The sequence below is a fragment of the Pristiophorus japonicus genome, chromosome 20 (genome assembly GCF_044704955.1).
Source record: "Pristiophorus japonicus isolate sPriJap1 chromosome 20, sPriJap1.hap1, whole genome shotgun sequence".
Classification (NCBI taxonomy): Eukaryota; Metazoa; Chordata; class Chondrichthyes; family Pristiophoridae; genus Pristiophorus; species Pristiophorus japonicus.
In genome coordinates, this window is record NC_091996.1 from 4,891,125 (window position 1) to 4,907,443 (window position 16,319).

General features: G+C 49.2%; 1 protein-coding gene and 1 pseudogene across 1 annotated transcript in view; both read right to left on the bottom strand.

The window, feature by feature from the left end:
• The window catches only part of gfi1b (growth factor independent 1B transcription repressor), a 39,360-nt gene extending 23,411 nt beyond the window's left edge, over nt 1-15,949 (bottom strand). Inside the window, exons 1-2 of the mRNA XM_070863667.1 lie at nt 15,798-15,949; nt 9,350-9,473 (exon numbers count right to left, since the gene is read on the bottom strand). Coding sequence (XP_070719768.1) covers nt 9,350-9,461 — 112 coding nt within the window. The 5' untranslated portion in view covers nt 9,462-9,473; nt 15,798-15,949. The remainder of the gene's footprint in view (nt 1-9,349; nt 9,474-15,797) is intronic.
• On the bottom strand, nt 7,579-7,781 carry LOC139233298 (U2 spliceosomal RNA; annotated as a pseudogene).
• Nucleotides 15,950-16,319: the final 370 nt, after the last annotated feature.

Below are 16,319 nucleotides of genomic sequence, written 5' to 3' on the forward strand. Positions count from 1 at the left end.
TTTGGGAGTCTCGTGTCTGGCATGCAGACAATGTGACCTGCCCAGCGGAGCTGATCAAGTGTGGTCAGTGCTTCGATGCTGGGGATGTTGGCCTGGTCGAGGACGCTAATGTTGGTGCGTCTGTCCTCCCAGGGGATTTGTAGGGTCTTGCAGAGACATCGTTGGTGATCTCCAGCGACTTTTGCAGTATTGGATAAGTAATCAGTAATGTGATAATGACCAGATAATTTTTTTTTTAGTGATGTCGGTTGAGGGATAAATATTGGTCCCAGGACGCCGGGGAGAACTCCCCTGCTCTTCTTCGAAATAGTGTCCTGGGATCTTTTACATCCACCTGAGAGGGCAGACGGGGCCTCGGTTTAACGTGTCATCCCTTTAACAGACATTGCGCTCCACTTCCTCTCAGAGGTGGTAACATGAATTTCAGGAAGTCCTGCCTTGCAAAGGTGACCGCCCCCAAACGGGGCGATATGTAATTTCGCCCCCAAAGGGCGTTGATTGCCCAACCAGAAATATGCAGAGAAGCAGAATCCATAAATATTTGAAAAAGAAAAATTTACATGGGCAAAGGAGTGGGACTAAATGAATGGCTCTACCAAAGAGCTAATATGGGTACGATGGGCCGAATGGTCTGCTTTTGTGCTGGGAAATTCTATTATTCTCGATTTGTTCAAATTATGAGCAATATTGTGCTTTGGACTCGTAACCCCCTAAGAAATGGGTTGTGACTGTTCCAACTTCAGTTGATGTAACCTCCTCCAGCCCTACAACCCTCCAAAATCTCTGCACTCATCCAATTCTAGCCTCCTGTCCATCTCATGCTCCCTTCACCCCAGCATTGGCGCCCATGCCTTCTGCCGTCTAGGCCCTAAGCTCCGGAATACCCTCCCTAAACCTCTCCGCCTCTCTGTCCTCCTTTAAGACACTCCTTAAAGGTTGTGTCCCCCTGGCTGGAGTGTCTAGAACGAGGGGTCCACAGTCTCAGGATAAGGGATCGTCCATTTAAGTGGTGGAATTTCTTCACTCAGAGGGTTGTGAATCTTTGGAATTCTCTGCCCCAGAGGGCTGTGGATGCCGAGTCTCTGAATATATTCAAGGCTGTGATGGATAGTGTTAAGTCCTGAATCTAATGTACCGACTTACACGAGACACATGCTGAAGTCAAGGCCCTGCACCTTTAATTCCAGCTCTCCAGTGCTGCACTTGCCTGAGACCTCCCTTTATATACCTCAGTGGGACAGGTATGGAGTGTCTCCTGCAAGTGCACCCCTGGTGGTAAGGTATGCTTATTGTTGCAGGTCATATCCAGTTACAGTCATGTATAGCATGGTAAGATACAGTTATATACAGTAGTGTGAGATACATGACATCACCCTCCACCAAGGTCTTATTGCCTTTATACATTCAGTCTCTCAGGTGGTCTGCACTCTCGCGTGGAGCGTCTTAGTTGTGGTTCAGTTGTTTGCCTTGGTGCCTGTTTTTCGTTCGGTGTGATTGCTGATATCTCGCCTGGGCTGTCTGTTGAGACTGCCCTTTCCTCAGGTTATTCCACCTGTCTGTCCACCAGGTGTGGTGTGAGTTCCACATTGTAGTCTGCCTCTGGTTCTTCAGTGTTATCAGTAAATCTACTTTTTACTTGGTCTACATGCCTCCGGCAGGTTTGGCCATTGTCCATTTGTACAACCAGTAGCCTGTTTCCCTCTTTGTCTGTTACTGTCCCTGCAAGCCATTTGGGACCCCGGCCATAGTTTAGCACAAACACTTTGTCCCCTATCTCATTCCACCTCCCCCTCGAATTTCGGTCATGGTACTCAGTTAGCTTTTGACGCTTAGCCTCAACAATTTCATGCATGTCTGGGAGGATTAACGAGAGCCTGGTCTTTAAGGTTCGTTTCATCAATAGTTGCGCGGAGGGAACCCCAGTCAACGAATGCGGACGAGATCTGTATGCCAGCAGCAGTCGCGACAGGCGGCTCTGCAGCGTGGGACATTGGATTCTGAGCATGCCTTGTTTAATAATCTGCACTGCTCGCTCCGCCTGGCCATTGGAGGCCGGCATGAAAGGTGCCGTCTTAACGTGATCAACTATAAAATCGTGAAATTCTGTGCTGGTGAAGCACGGACCATTATCACTGACCAATATGTCAGGAATGCCGTGCGTTGTGAACATGGTTCTAAGGCTCTCCACAGTGGTGGAGGTGGTGCTCGAGTTTAAATGGTGCACTCGATCCATTTTGAAAATGCATCACGACTACGAGGAACATTTTGCCCATGAATAGGCCCGTAGAGTCTACATGCACCCGCGACCACGGTTTGGTGGGCCAGGGCCAGGGGCTCAGGGGGGCCTCCCTGGGGGCATTACTGAGTTGGGCACAAATGGTGCACCAACGGACGCAGAGCTCCAAGTCCGCTTCAATGCCAGGCCACCAGACATGAGATCTGGCTATGGCCTTCATAAGGACGATCCCCGGGTGCTCGCGATGGAGCTCCCGGACAAACGCCTCTCTGCCTCGTAAGGGCATAACTACTCGGCTGCCCCACATCAGGCAGTCTGCCTGTAGTGAGAGTTCATGCATGCGCCTATGGAAGGGTTTGACCTCCTCGGGGCAGGCATCGTGAGCCTCTGCCCAGTTACCGGTTAAAACGCATCTTTTAACAAGAGATAACGTGGGGTCGCTGGTCGTCCAGGCTCTGATTTGGAGAGCCGTCATAGGCGAACCTGTGGATTCAAAGGCATTGATTGCCATGACCATCTCACAGTCCTGTTCGTCGAACCCTTCTGTGGTCGCCAGGGGTAGCCTGCTAAGCGCGTCGGCACAGTTGTCTGTGCCTGGTCTGTGCCTTATCGTGTAGTCGTAAGCCGCCAGCATGAGTGCCCACCGCTGAATGCGCGCCGAGGCGTTGGCGTTGATTGCCTTGCACTTGGATAGTAGGGACGTGAGGGGTTTGTGGTCGGTTTCTAACGCAAACTTGGCCCCGAAAAGGTATTGGTGCATCGTTTTGACACCGCACACGTACGTGAGCGCCTCCTTCTCAACCATACCCCGCGCTCCGCCCGCGAAAGTGACCTGGAGGCATAAGCAAGGGGCTGCAATTTACCCGCATCATTGACGTGCTGTAAAACGCACCCGACCCCGTACGCTGATGCATCACACGTAAGGACTAACTTTTTACCTGGGTCAAAAAAGGCTGAAACACTTTTGGAACATAGAAGGTTAAGTGCCTTATTGAAGGTACGTTCTTGGGCGTCCCCCCAAAACCAATCGCACCCCTTTCTGAGTAGCACATGGAGAGGCTCCAGCAGCGTGCTCAAGTTCTGCATAAAGTTCCCAAAGTAATTGAGCAGCCCGAGAAAGGCGCGCAGTTCCGAGACATTCCGGGGCCTGGGTGCCAGGCGAATCGCTTCGGTTTTGGATTCGGTTGGGTGGATTCCATCAGCGGCAATCCTTCTGCACAAAAATTCAACCTCAGGCGTGAGAAACAGACACTTGGATTTCTTAACTCTTAGGCCTACCCAATCCAATCGACTTAGTACTTCCTCAAGATTGCGGAGATGAGAGTCGGTGTCCCTGCCCGTGATGAGTATGTCATCTTGAAACGCAACCGTCCCCGGGATGGACTAGAGCAGACTTTCCATGTTGCGATGGAATACAGCAGCTACTGACCTGATGCCGAATGGGCATCGATTGTACATAAAAAAGGCCTCGATGTGTGTTGATGGTGGTGAGTAGCTTAGACTCTTCAGTCAGTTCTTGCGTCATATACGCAGATGTGAGGTCAAGTTTCGAGAAAAGTTTTCCTCCAGCCAACGTGGCAAATAGGTCCTCCGCTCTGGGCAGCGAGTATTGGTCCTGTAGGGAGACTCTGTTTATGGTAGACTTGTAATCCCCACAGATTCGCACGGATCCATCAGGCTTCATGACTGGTCTTCAAACACTCTCTTCCTCAGGTGACCGAAGGCTGCGCTGGCACACTGAAGGCGGTGTTGGACCTCATTGTCAATGTCTGCTCTTGCTGACAGTAGACTCCCGAGGTATGGAAAATGGTCCACATTGTCCAAGGCCTTGTCGTGGATTTTGATAATCAGATCAGCGGGGCAGTGTTGTGTGGTGGGATCAGGTTGGTAGAGGACCTTTGTCTTACGGATATTTAGCGTGAGGCCCATGCTCTCGTACGCCTCGGTGAAGGTGTTGACGATGGCTTGGAGTTCGACCTCCGAGTGTGCGCAGATGCAAGCGTTGTCTGCGTACTGTAGTTCAATGACAGAGGAAGGGACGACCTTGGATATGGCCTGGAGGCAGATTCCCATCTGTTCTATCATTTAGCTCCACTCCGGCGGGGAGCTTGCTAAGGGTGAGATGTAGCATTGAAGCAAGGAAGATCGAAAAGAGCATTGGCGCGATGGCACAGCCTTGCTTGACCCCGCTCCAGACATGGATTGGGTCTGCGGTGGATCTATTGGTCAGGATCACGGCTTGCATGTCATCATGGAGCAGACGGAGAATGGAGACAAACTATTGAGGGCAGCCGAAACAGAGGAGGACGCTCCATAGTCGTTCACAGTTGACAGTGTCAAAGGCCTTTGTGAGGTCATAGAAGGCCATGTACAATGGTTGGTGAAGATCAAGGATTATAGGGAGCGGGCGGAGAAACATAGAAACATAGAAAATAGGTGCAGGAGTAGGCCATTCGGCCCTTCGAGCCTGCACCGCCATTCAATAAGATCATGGCTGATCATTCCTTCAGTACCCATTTCCTGCTTTCTCTCTAAACCCCTTGATCCCCTTAACCGTAAGGGCCATATCTAACTCCCTCTTGAATATATCCAATGAACTGGCATCAACAACTCTCTGCGGTAGGGATTCGTCAAGCATGATTTCCCTCTCATAAATCCATGCTGACTCGGTCTGATCCTGTCACTGCTTTCCAAATGGGCTACTATTTCATCCTTAATGATTGATTCCAACATTTTCCCCACTACTGATGTCAGGCTAACCGGTCTATAATTACCCGCTTTCTCTCTCCCTCCTTTTTTAAAAAGTGGAGTTGAGGCCAAGATCAGATCAGCCGTGATCTCATTGAATGGCGGAGCAGGCTCGAGGGGCCAAATGGCCGAGTCCTGCTCCTATTTCTTAAGTTCTTATCCACATACCCACACCTTCCATGCGAGCAAATGCTCGTTTGCCTCTGGGGATCAGTACCTCTGCATTGTTTATACTGCAGAATGGAGTCTGCTTCAGATTCCAGGTTATGCAAATCACTTTTACAGCTCATTAGCAGTGGCTGTAGTTGGGAGTTCTGGCTTTCAATCTCTTCCCTCATGAAAGCTCCACTACAGGTACTGATCACGGAGAGATAATGGACTTTGTGTTTACTAATAGCAACACAAACCCAACTTCTCTAAGCTCAGGCGCCCTCCCCTCCTGTTGAAAATAGATTAATAATAATCAGGACAGAGTTTATACATAAACACTTCATCCCTGGCTGGTTGAGATTTTTTTTTTGCTTGTCAGTTTTCTCTACCCTGCCCCAAAGGCATTAACTTCTGGCTGGGGTACAGTTCCACAGTTGCTTAGCAACCAATCCGCTCTTCTGTGCATCCACCAAGTACAGTCGCCATCTCTGATTGGACGTATTCCTGGAGGTTTTATCACACGACCTCCCGCCTCTCACTGCCCATGCTCCCGCTATTGGCTTCCCGGCACGTCCATCATCACCGAGCCCCGCCTACCCATGGCCAATTGAAGGAAAGAAAGATTTATATAGCGCCTTTCACAACTACTGAACGTCTCAAAGCACTTTACAGCCAATGAAGTACTTTTGGAGTGTAAGAAACATAGTGCCATGGGATCTTTTATGTACACTTGAGAGAGCAGACGGGGCCTCGGTTTAACGCCTCATCCGAAAGATGGCACCTCCGACAGTGCAGCGCTCCCTCAGCACTGCACTGGGAGTGTCAGCCTAGATTTTTTTTTTGAACCTACAACCTTCTGACTGGGAGGCAAGAGTGCTACCCATTGAGCCACAGCTGACACTGCGAACGATTGGAAAGCGAACAGACTCTTCATTATCCAACTGGATGGTTCTTTACTGAACGTCAAAGAAGCCTTTCACCTCCGCATCGACCCCCGCCCCATCTCCAATGTCCTTAAAACTAATAACACAGAAGTGTTCAAGGAAAAGGAAGAAAACACGCAATTTGTTTTTCACATGTTTATGGCTTTCATGGGTAATTTTTCCTGGTGTCAGATCAGTCCACAAATGACCAGATTTCTCCGATTCAGTTTCATAACTTGCTCCGGTGGGATTTGAACTCACGATCTACATGCTTACTTGGTTCACCTACCCACCCAGACTTAAAATCAGGGCCAGGGTTCCATATCGATAAAGTGTAAGCTTATGACTGTAAGACTGAGGAGGGTGATTCCGTGAGCAGCAGGTACAATGTTTTACACAGAGGTTGTCCTCCGGCTTTTTATCCATTACAAGAGAGAGCGAGAAGTGGACAGGACAGATGGAGAGACAGCGAGGAAGAGATGGCGTAGGAACAGGAGGAGGCCATTCAGCCCCTCGAGCCTGTACCGCCATTCAGTCAGATCCTAGCTGATCTGTATCCTAACTCCATCCACCCGCCTTGGCTCTGTAAAACTTTTAAATCAAGTGCCCCTTTTTTAAGGGCACAATCAACAAGTCTACAACTATTTTAAATTGAGACCATCAATCAAATGCCCCCTCATTAGAGGGGGCACTAAAACCGACAAATAAACAAATTACATTTTGGCCATCTACTTAATTCAAATTAAAATTTGGTTGCCGGGGGTGATGATGCACTCCAGTCCCTCCGGCGCCCACCTCTCGCGGAAGGCCGCGAGCGTACCGGTGGACACCGCGTGCTCCATCTCCAGGGACACCCTGGCTCGGATGTAACCGCAGAAGAGAGGCAGGCAGTCGGGCTGAACGGCCCCCTCGACCGCCCGCTGCCTGGACCGGCTGATGGCCACCTTGGCCACCAGGAGCAGTCCTACGAGAAGGCCCTCGGACCTACCCGCTCCCCTCCGCACAGGGTGCCCAAAGATCAGGAGCGTGGGACTGAAGTGCAGCCAGAATTTGAGGAGCAGCCCCTTCAAGTAATGGAATAGGGAGCTGCAACCTCGCACACTCTACATATACATGGAACACGACCTTGGCTCCGTATCCCTGAATACCCTCGGAAAGCAGAAACCTCTCGATCTCAGAATTGAAATTATTAATTGAGCTACCATTGCTGCTTTTTGTGGGAGAGTGTTCCACATTTCTGCTACCCTTTGCATGAAGAAGTGTTTCCTAACTTCTCCTGACCGGCCTGGCTCTGATTTTAAGGTAGTGGCCCCTTTGTCCTAGACTCCCCCACCAGCGGAAAATGCTTCCTATCAATTCCTTTCAAAATCCTAAAAACCTCAAAGAAATCACCCTTCACCGTTTGTATTTTTTTTTCCCGTAGCCAATCTTTCCAATTCTTTGTCAGATCACAAACGCCAGAGGTCACCTTGCACACATCAAGGATCACCCTGCGCTAATGCTCTTAGCCAAAAGGCCTAGAGCCCAAGCACCGTTCCTGGAAGTACTGCAATACCAGGTTCGTGCCATGGAGGTGGATGGGTCAAGCCACCCCACCCACCTCCTATTTCCAAAATAGCATAGGAGAACCACCTTCCTAATCCAGGGAGAACCACGTTGGGGTCATGGTTACTCCCCTGTCAGGTCAGTTACGCATGATCTTAGCCAAAAGGCCGAGAAACGGATTCCAGGGAATACAAGCCTAGTTTTTGTAATCTTGCCTCATAATCTAACCCTTGGAGCTCCTTCCAAGGCCAATATACCCTTCCTGAGGCGCGGTGCCCGGAACTGTGCGCAGTGCTCCAGATGTGGGCTAACCAGGGCTCTGTACAGTGGTAGCAAAATCCTCCCCATTATACTGTAGCCCTCTAGATATCAAGGCTGACACTCCATTAGCCCTTTTTAGATTAATGATATAGTCAAATGAGGTGCAAATGATGCAGAGAGATCTAAAAAGAGAGTACTAGAAAGTCAAAGAAGAGAAACAGAACGAGGAAGAATGATAGAGGAGTGCGATGGGAAAAAAGGATGAGATAGAAACGGAGATAAAAGATAGAGAGAGGTAGAGCGACAGAGAGAGTAACGATATCATAATCGGTTGATGAATTCCCCCCTGTATTGTAGCCACCTGTGAATATGCTCACAGGTTTGTGGAGCTGTTGCGTTGTGAGTGGCTTAGTCAGTCACGCGATGTTCACAAAACTCAATAAAACCCCAGTCACTTGAGTCTAGGTCACCCACGATGAGGTGTACAGTTGTGAGCCTAGTGGATGAACGGCTAATATGTAGTGTGATAAACCAACTACGTCAACCCCCTGCACCTCCCCATCTTATGTAAAAAAAATTCTCTCCGTTTCCCATGGCAGTTGGTAATTATTCCGCCATTGGGTGTGTCATGAGATCCTATGGTTCTTTTTCTCTCGGATAATTGAAAATAGATTGCAAACTGTCATCATGTTCACCTTGCGTTAAGTATTTTGTCTCTTTTTTTCTCATGGCAATGAACTGTTTGCATTTGATTTGGGCCCTATTTGGAAGCCCACACTGCAATTTTTGTGCGCACTAGGTCCGTGCAGCAGAGCTAGTCTCCGGTCGTCTTGGGTAATCCTTGCCATTGGACCAAGACCAAGCTCTGTCAAGCTCCTGTGGTGGCTGGTGTGCAACGGTCACCCCACGTTAAAAAAATCCACGCACAGGCATCTTCCACCCTTCAAGATATAGTTTGGGATCTGGAATATTAGGTCCTTCATTGGAACACCTGTGAACTCGTCCCTTTTTGGCATGGAAGCAAGTCATCCTCGCTTCGAGGAACTGCCTATGATGATGATGATCTAGACTAATCTTTTTCTAACTTCTGCCATTACCATCTCAAGTCGGCCTATTATCCCTTCTGTCTCTCTAATCTCTCCTGTCTTCCACCCTATCACAGACCTTCCCTTTGGTTCTTTCCGCCACTCCCTCTTTCAATGCTCCTGAAGAATCTGTTCATTTTGAACAGTTCTGACGAAGGGTCATCAACCTGAAACGTTAACTCTGTTTCTCTCCACAGATGCTGCCTGACCCGCTGAGATTTCCAGCATTTTATTTCAGATTCCAGCACCCGCAGTATTTTGCTTTTGTGTTGTTGTAGTTCTTAATAGCAACGTGTTGCTATGATTTCTTACGCAAAGAACCCATGAAGCAAATACATTACACACCCTTCAACACGCGCACATTGGATAACACACCTCGTGTTGTCCCACAGGAAACTCACCGATAGGAGGTGACGGCACTGGCTCCAGTTGGGGAAACACTTCATCATCAGTACACCGGGGCTGGTGGTAAGTATTTGCTTTCTTTATTTTCACCAAGAACGATCGAGGCATTGTGAAATATCTCTGGGGCATTGGGGGAGGGGGAAAGAATGGAGGAAATAAAAAATTGTAAATTGAAACTGCCAAACACAAGGTGAGGAAGGCCATTCGGCCCAACATAATCCATCCATCCTAACCTCCCTTTCATTGCAGCATCCAATAATCTCTTAAATCGCTGCTGAAGTCCTCATCCATGCTTTTGTTACCTCTAGACTTGACTATTCCAACGCACTCCTGGCTGGCCTCCCACATTCTACCCTACGTAAACTAGAGGGGATCCAAAACTCAGCTTCCCTGTGTCCTAACTCGCATCAAGTCCTGCTCACCCATCACCCACTGTGCTCGCTGACCTACATTGGCTCCCGGTTAAGTAACGCCCCAATTTCAAAATTCTCACCCTTATTTTCAAATCTCTCCATGGCCTTGCTCCTCCCTGTATAATCTCCTCCAGCCCCACAAACCTCCCCCGAGATGTCTGCGCTCCTCTAATTCTGCCCTCTTGAGCATCCCTGATTATAATCGCTCAACCATCGGTGGCCGTGCCTCCTGTTGCCTGGGCCCCAAGCTCTGGAACTTGCTGCCTAAACCTCTCCGCCTCTCTACCTCTCTTTCCTCCTTCAAGCTGCTCCTTAAAACCTGCCTCTTTGACCAAGCTTTTGGTCACCTGCGCTAATTTCTACTTATGTGGCTCGGTGTCTAATAATACTCCTGTGAAGCGCCTTGGAACATTTCACTACATTAAAGGTGCTATATAAATACAAGTTGTTGTTGTTATGAAATGATTCCAGGCTTTTTGCCCCCCCACCCCGCCCCAACTGTATCTGGGAATCAATTCCAACTGCTGATCGCTCTTCGAGAGGGTGCAGAGGTAATTTACTCGAATGGTCCCAGGGATGAGGGGCTTCAGTTACCTGGAGAAACTGGAGAAACTGGGGTTGTTCTCCTTAGGGCAGAGAAGGTTAAGAGGAGATTTATTAGAGGTGTTCAAAATCATGAAGGTTTTTGGTAGAGTAAATAATGAGAAAGTGATTCCAGTGGCAGGCGGGTCAGTAACCAGAGGACACAGATTTAGGGTAATTGGCAAAAGAACCAGAGGGGGAGATGAGGAGAATGTTTTTAATGCAGCGAGTTGCTGTGATCTGGAATGCGCAGCCTGAAAGGGCGGTGGAAGAAGATTCAATAGGAACTTCCTAAAGGGGAACTGGATAAATATTTGAAAAGGGCTATGGGAAAAGAGCAGGGGAGGAGTGGGACTAATTGGACAGCTCTTTCAAAGAGACAGCACAGGCACGATGGGCCGAATGGTCTCTTTCTGTGCAGAGTTATCCTATGGTCCATGCACAGACTGCATCCCAGCCAGAGTCAGTGCCATCAAGAAAAAAAGAAAGACTTGGATTTATATAGTGCTTTTCATGACCACGGGACATCTCAAGGCGCTCTACAGCCAATGAAGTACTTTTTGGAGTGTAGTCACTGTTGTAATGTGGGAAACATGGCAGCCAATTTGCGCACAGCAAGGAGAGAAGGGGAGAAAATATAGTGGAGAATATTGGCAAAAATAAATTATAATTAAATAAAATTTCACTCCGATGTTTCCTTTCTCTACAATTTCTTTCCTTTATCCTCTCGCACCCTCCCCCAATCCCAGCGGAAGCGAATTGACAGAATGGGAAGGTTCGGAGAATGGCTGAAGTTTTTCTGGGAATTTCTGACACGCTCGCATTTCAATGTATTTCAGGACGATTCGTGGTTTCTCAGCTCAGATGTGTGTCAGAGGCTGAGGCGCTGGTAAAAATAACCATTTCAATCTACACCGACAATGGAGTCCGCCTTAACACAGGGCAAGTTCTTTTAAAATTAGAAAGCATCAGTTGTTTCACAAACGGGCAGCGAACCCTCCTGTGGAACTCCGCCGAGACCCTGGATCACTCCCCAGGGCAAAAACACAACAACAACCTCGGAAAGGTGAACATAAAGAAAATGGGAGCAAAAAATATTGAATAGGAATGGAATTGTTGGTTGGATAAGAGTCCCTGATTGGTAGGAGTCCATGACTGGATAACAATCTCTGATTGGGTCAGAGTCCCTGATAATGTAGGAGCTCCCCAGCTCAGCCCATTCCCTGCCTCTTGGCTGCGGTTATGAATGGAGGCTCCCATTGTGGATCTTGGTACAGTGTGGGAGCGCAGGTCATGTGCAAAGATTAAATAATGGAAAGAAAGAAAGAACTTGCATTTCTATAGCAACTTTCGAGACCTCAGGACGTGCCCAAGCACTTTACAGCCAGTGAAGTACTTTTTGAAGAGTAGTCACTGTTGTAATGTGGGAAATGCGGCAGCCAAATTGAGCACAGCAAGCTCCCACAAACAGCAATGTGATAACGACCAGATAATCTGTTTTGGTGATAAATATTGGCCAGGATATCAGGGAGAACTCTCCTGCTCTTCTTCGAAATGGTAGCCATGGGATCTTTTATGTCTACCTGACAGGGCAGACGGGGCATCGGTTTAATGTCTCATCTGAAAGGCTGCACCTCCGACAGTGTAGCACTCCCTCAGTACTGCTCCTCCAACTGTGCGTGCTCTCTCAGTACTGCCCCTCCAACTGTGCGGCGCTCCCTCAGTACTGCCCCTCTGACAGTGCAGTGCTCCCTCAGTACTGCCTCTCCGACAGTGTGGTGCTCCCTCAGTACTGCCCCTCCGACAGTGGGGCACTCCCTCAGTACTGCCCCTCTGACAGTGCAGCATTCCCTCAGTATTGCCCCTCCGACAGTGCAGCGCTCCCTCAGTACTTCCCCTCCGACACTGCAAAGCTCCCTCAGTACTGCCCCTCCAACAGTGTAGTACTCCCTCAGTACTGCCCCTTCGACAGTGCGGCATTCCCTCAGTACTGCCCCTCCAACAGTGCAGCGCTCCCTCAATACTGCCCCTCCGGCAGTGCGGCGTTCCCTCAGTACTGTCCCTCCAACAGTGCAGCGCTCCCTCAGTACTGCCCCTCCAACAGTGTAGTACTCCCTCAGTACTGCCCCTCCGACAGTGCAGCATTCCCTCAGTACTGCCCCTCCAACAGTGCAGCACTCCCTCAGGACAGCACCGGGAGTGTCAGCCTGGATTATGCATCTCTGGAGTGGGGCTTGAACCCGTGATCTTCTGACCCAGAGGTGAGGGTGCTCCCACTGGGCCACAGCTGACACATAATGGATGGAAAACCATGCAGGCACCTACATTCCCAATAGTATTCCCTTGGCAGAAATCTATGAGATAGGAGAGTTAATCCGTAAAACCTTGTTTACACCTCTGTCAAGCGCCTGTGGCTGTTTTTCTACGTTACAGGCGCTATACAAATGCAACTTTTTATTGAGTGAGCTGACCTCAGATGTGCTACAATTAGCCTCAGTGCCCTGGGTGAGTGAGCGCGGGGGGAGGGGGGGCAGGGAGAGTGGAATCATTCAGTGTTCCTGCTCTTGAATACTGTCCAGTGACACTTGCTCCTCTGTGATGGCTCTCATGGTCGAAGAGTGGACCAATATTCACTTTCTAAGTAAGGAGTAACCAGCTGGGCACTGGGGAACTGGAATGAGGGAGATGAACAACATGTATATATATATAAACATAAGATTCTGAGGGGGATTGATAGGGGACATGATGACAGGATGTTTCCCTCTGGCTGAGAAACCGAGAACTAAGGGGCACAGTCTCAGGATAAGGGGTCGGCCATTTAGGACGAAGATGAGGAGAAATTTCTTCTCTCAGAGGGTTGTGAATCTTTGATATTCTCTGCTCCAGAGAGCTGTGGCTGCTGAGTCGTTGAGTATATTCAAGACGGAGATCGATAGATTTTTGGACTCTAGGGGAATGACGGGATTATGGGGATCGGGTGAGAAAGTGCAGTTGGGGTTGAAGATCAGCCATGACCTTATTGAATGGCGGAGCAGGCTCGAGGGGCCCTATGGGCGACTCCTGCTCCCAATTCTTATGTTCTTATAACGAGACTCCCTTGATGCACCTTTATAACTGTCCGGCACTGGGAGGAAGATCTTCCAATTCTGGACTTCTTTTGTCCATTTCTGGTTCCCAGTGATTTTACTGACACGTAGAATCCCCACAAACAGCTTCACAGCTCACAGGCTTTGGTGCAAATTCATCCATGTCATAAGCAATCCTTATCTTTATTCAAATGACAGGAGAGGGGGAGGGTTAAATGGCCAGAGATTCACACAGATGCTAACAGGATCCCGGAAATTCCGTCCAATGGGATTACTGTTAAATTAGAGGAGAACGGAAATTGGCAAACTTTTTGGGGGTCAATTTCCTTTCCACTCTAAACCCCATCAAAACTCATTATTTATGTCATTTAAACAAGGCAGCTTCGAAGAAAAGGATTCAACCACCCCGCTTCAAAAACTATTGACAGAGTGTGTGAGGGCGGGGCTCCTGTAGAAAGCTCCATTTAGGGTCAACGTGAGTTGGGAGACATTAATACCCAGCATGTTGTTTCAGTGTCTCAACTCAGAAACTAGGGTTAGAGAAAGCTGGGATTGTGGAAGACAGGAGTGGGAACCTGGGATTGGGAAGAAACTGGGAGTGGGGAAAACAGGATTGGGGAGACTGAGATTGGGGATACTGGGATTGGAGAGACTGGGATTGGCGAGACTGGGATTGGGGATACTGGAATTGGAGAGATGGATTGGGGAGAGACTGGGATTGGGGATACTGGAATTGGAGAGACGGATTGGGGAGAGACTGGGATTGGGGGGAAACTGGGATTGGGCGAGACTGGGATTGGGGCGAGACTGGGATTGGGGTTCTGGAATTGGAGAGACAGATTGGGGAGAGACTGGGATTGGGGGAGACTGGGATTGGGTGAGACTGGAATTGGAGAGACGGATTGGGGAGAGACTGGGATTGGGGGGAGACTGGGATTGGGCGAGACTGGGATTGGGGCAAGACTGGGATTGGGGATACTGGAATTGGAGAGACGGATTGGGGAGAGACTGGGATTGGGGGGAGACTAGGATTGGGTGAGACTGGGATTGAGGAGAGACTGGGATTGGGGGGAGACTGGGATTGGGTGAGACTGGGATTGGGGATACTGGGATTGGAGAGACTGGAATTGGGGAGAGACAGGGATTGGGGATACTGGAATTGGAGAGACGAATTGGGGAGAGACTGGGATTGGGGGGAGACTGGGATTGGGCGAGACTGGGATTGGTGAGAGACTGGGATTGGGGATACTGGAATTGGAGAGACTGGGATTGGGGATACTGGAATTGGAGAGACAGATTGGGGAGAGAATGGGATTGGGGGGAGACTATTATGGTCTATTATTTAGACTGAACTCTGGGTCTGGGGCTGTGCAGTGTCTCGGGCTCCCTGTTCGATTTAGGATTAGGAACAGAATGTTGTGGGTTCAAATCCCACTCCAGGGAAATGAGCACTAAAATTTAGGCTGTCACTTCAATGCAGTGCTGAGGGAGTGCCGCACTGTCGGAGCGGCGATACTGAGGGAGTGCCACACTGTCAGAGGGGCAGTACTAAGCGAGTGCTGCACTGTTGGAGGGGCAGTACTGAGGGAGTGCCACACTGTCAGAGGGGCAGTAGGCAGTACTGAGGGAGTGCCGCACTGTCGGAAGGGCAGTACTGAGGGAGTGCTGCACTGTCAGAGGGGCAGTACTGAGGGAGTGCTGCACTGTAGGAGGGGCAGTACTGAGGGAGCGCTGCACTGTCGGAGGGTCCGTCTTTCGGATGAGATGTTAAACCGAGGCCCCATCTGCTCTCTCAGGTGGATGTAAAAGATCCCATGGCACTATTTCAAAGAAGAGCAGAGGAGTTCTCCCCAGTGTCTTAAACAATATATGACAATATTTATCCCTCAACCAACAGCATTAAAACAGATTATCTGGTCATTCTCACAATGCTGTTTGTGGGAGCTTGCTGTGCGCAAATTGTCTGCTGTGTTTCCCACATTACAACAGTGACTACATTCCAAAAGTACTTCATTGGCTGTGAAGCGCTTTGGGACGACCTGGGATCTTTCTTTGCTTTTTACGGGATTGGGGACTGGGGCCAGGGTTTGGGACAGAGCAGCCCAGCCCAGGGGTGAGGAGGAATATCCCAGCAGGGTCCGATTAATCAGCAGCCCTGAACACAATATACACAGCACATACACTCTGCAACCGTCCCGCAACTTTACTGAATATTGTAATATTCCTTTATAAATATTTATTACTTGCATTGCAAACACTTCTTCACTTTACAGCTTGTTGCATCGCTTTCCCTTTAAGGATGTTTTATACATTTCTATTTGCTGACTGCAGTCCCGCCCGGGTTTAAACGCTCCGACACTCACCGGGATTGCAGCCTGTCACTGGGACCGGGTCCTGAGCTTGTGCCTGGATAGAGTGGAGCCGGAATCCCAATCCTTGAGCTGACCCTGAGCTCTCAGCAACTCCTCTCCCTCTCTCACTCTCTGTCCCTGCAGCTCAGCCTGTCCCCGATCTTCTCCCCTCTTTTTGCCTTTTCTCTTTCTAACCCGCCCTGATTTTTCAATCTGATAATTATTTTTTTTTCCGCAAATCTGTTTTCTAGGAGTCACGCGTTGGCCAATAGAAAGAGAGAGAAGTGCAGAGCTGTCTGACAGAGAGGCAGGCAGAGAGAGAGAGACACACACACAGACAGTTACACAGACAGAGAGAGACACAGAGATAGTTACACAGACAGACAGACACACAGAGATAGTTACAGAGAGAGACACACAGAGATAGTTACAGATAGAGACACACAGACAGTTACACAGACAGAGAGACACACAGAGATAGTTACACAGACAGACACACACACACACACACAGTTAGTTACACAGGCATACAGA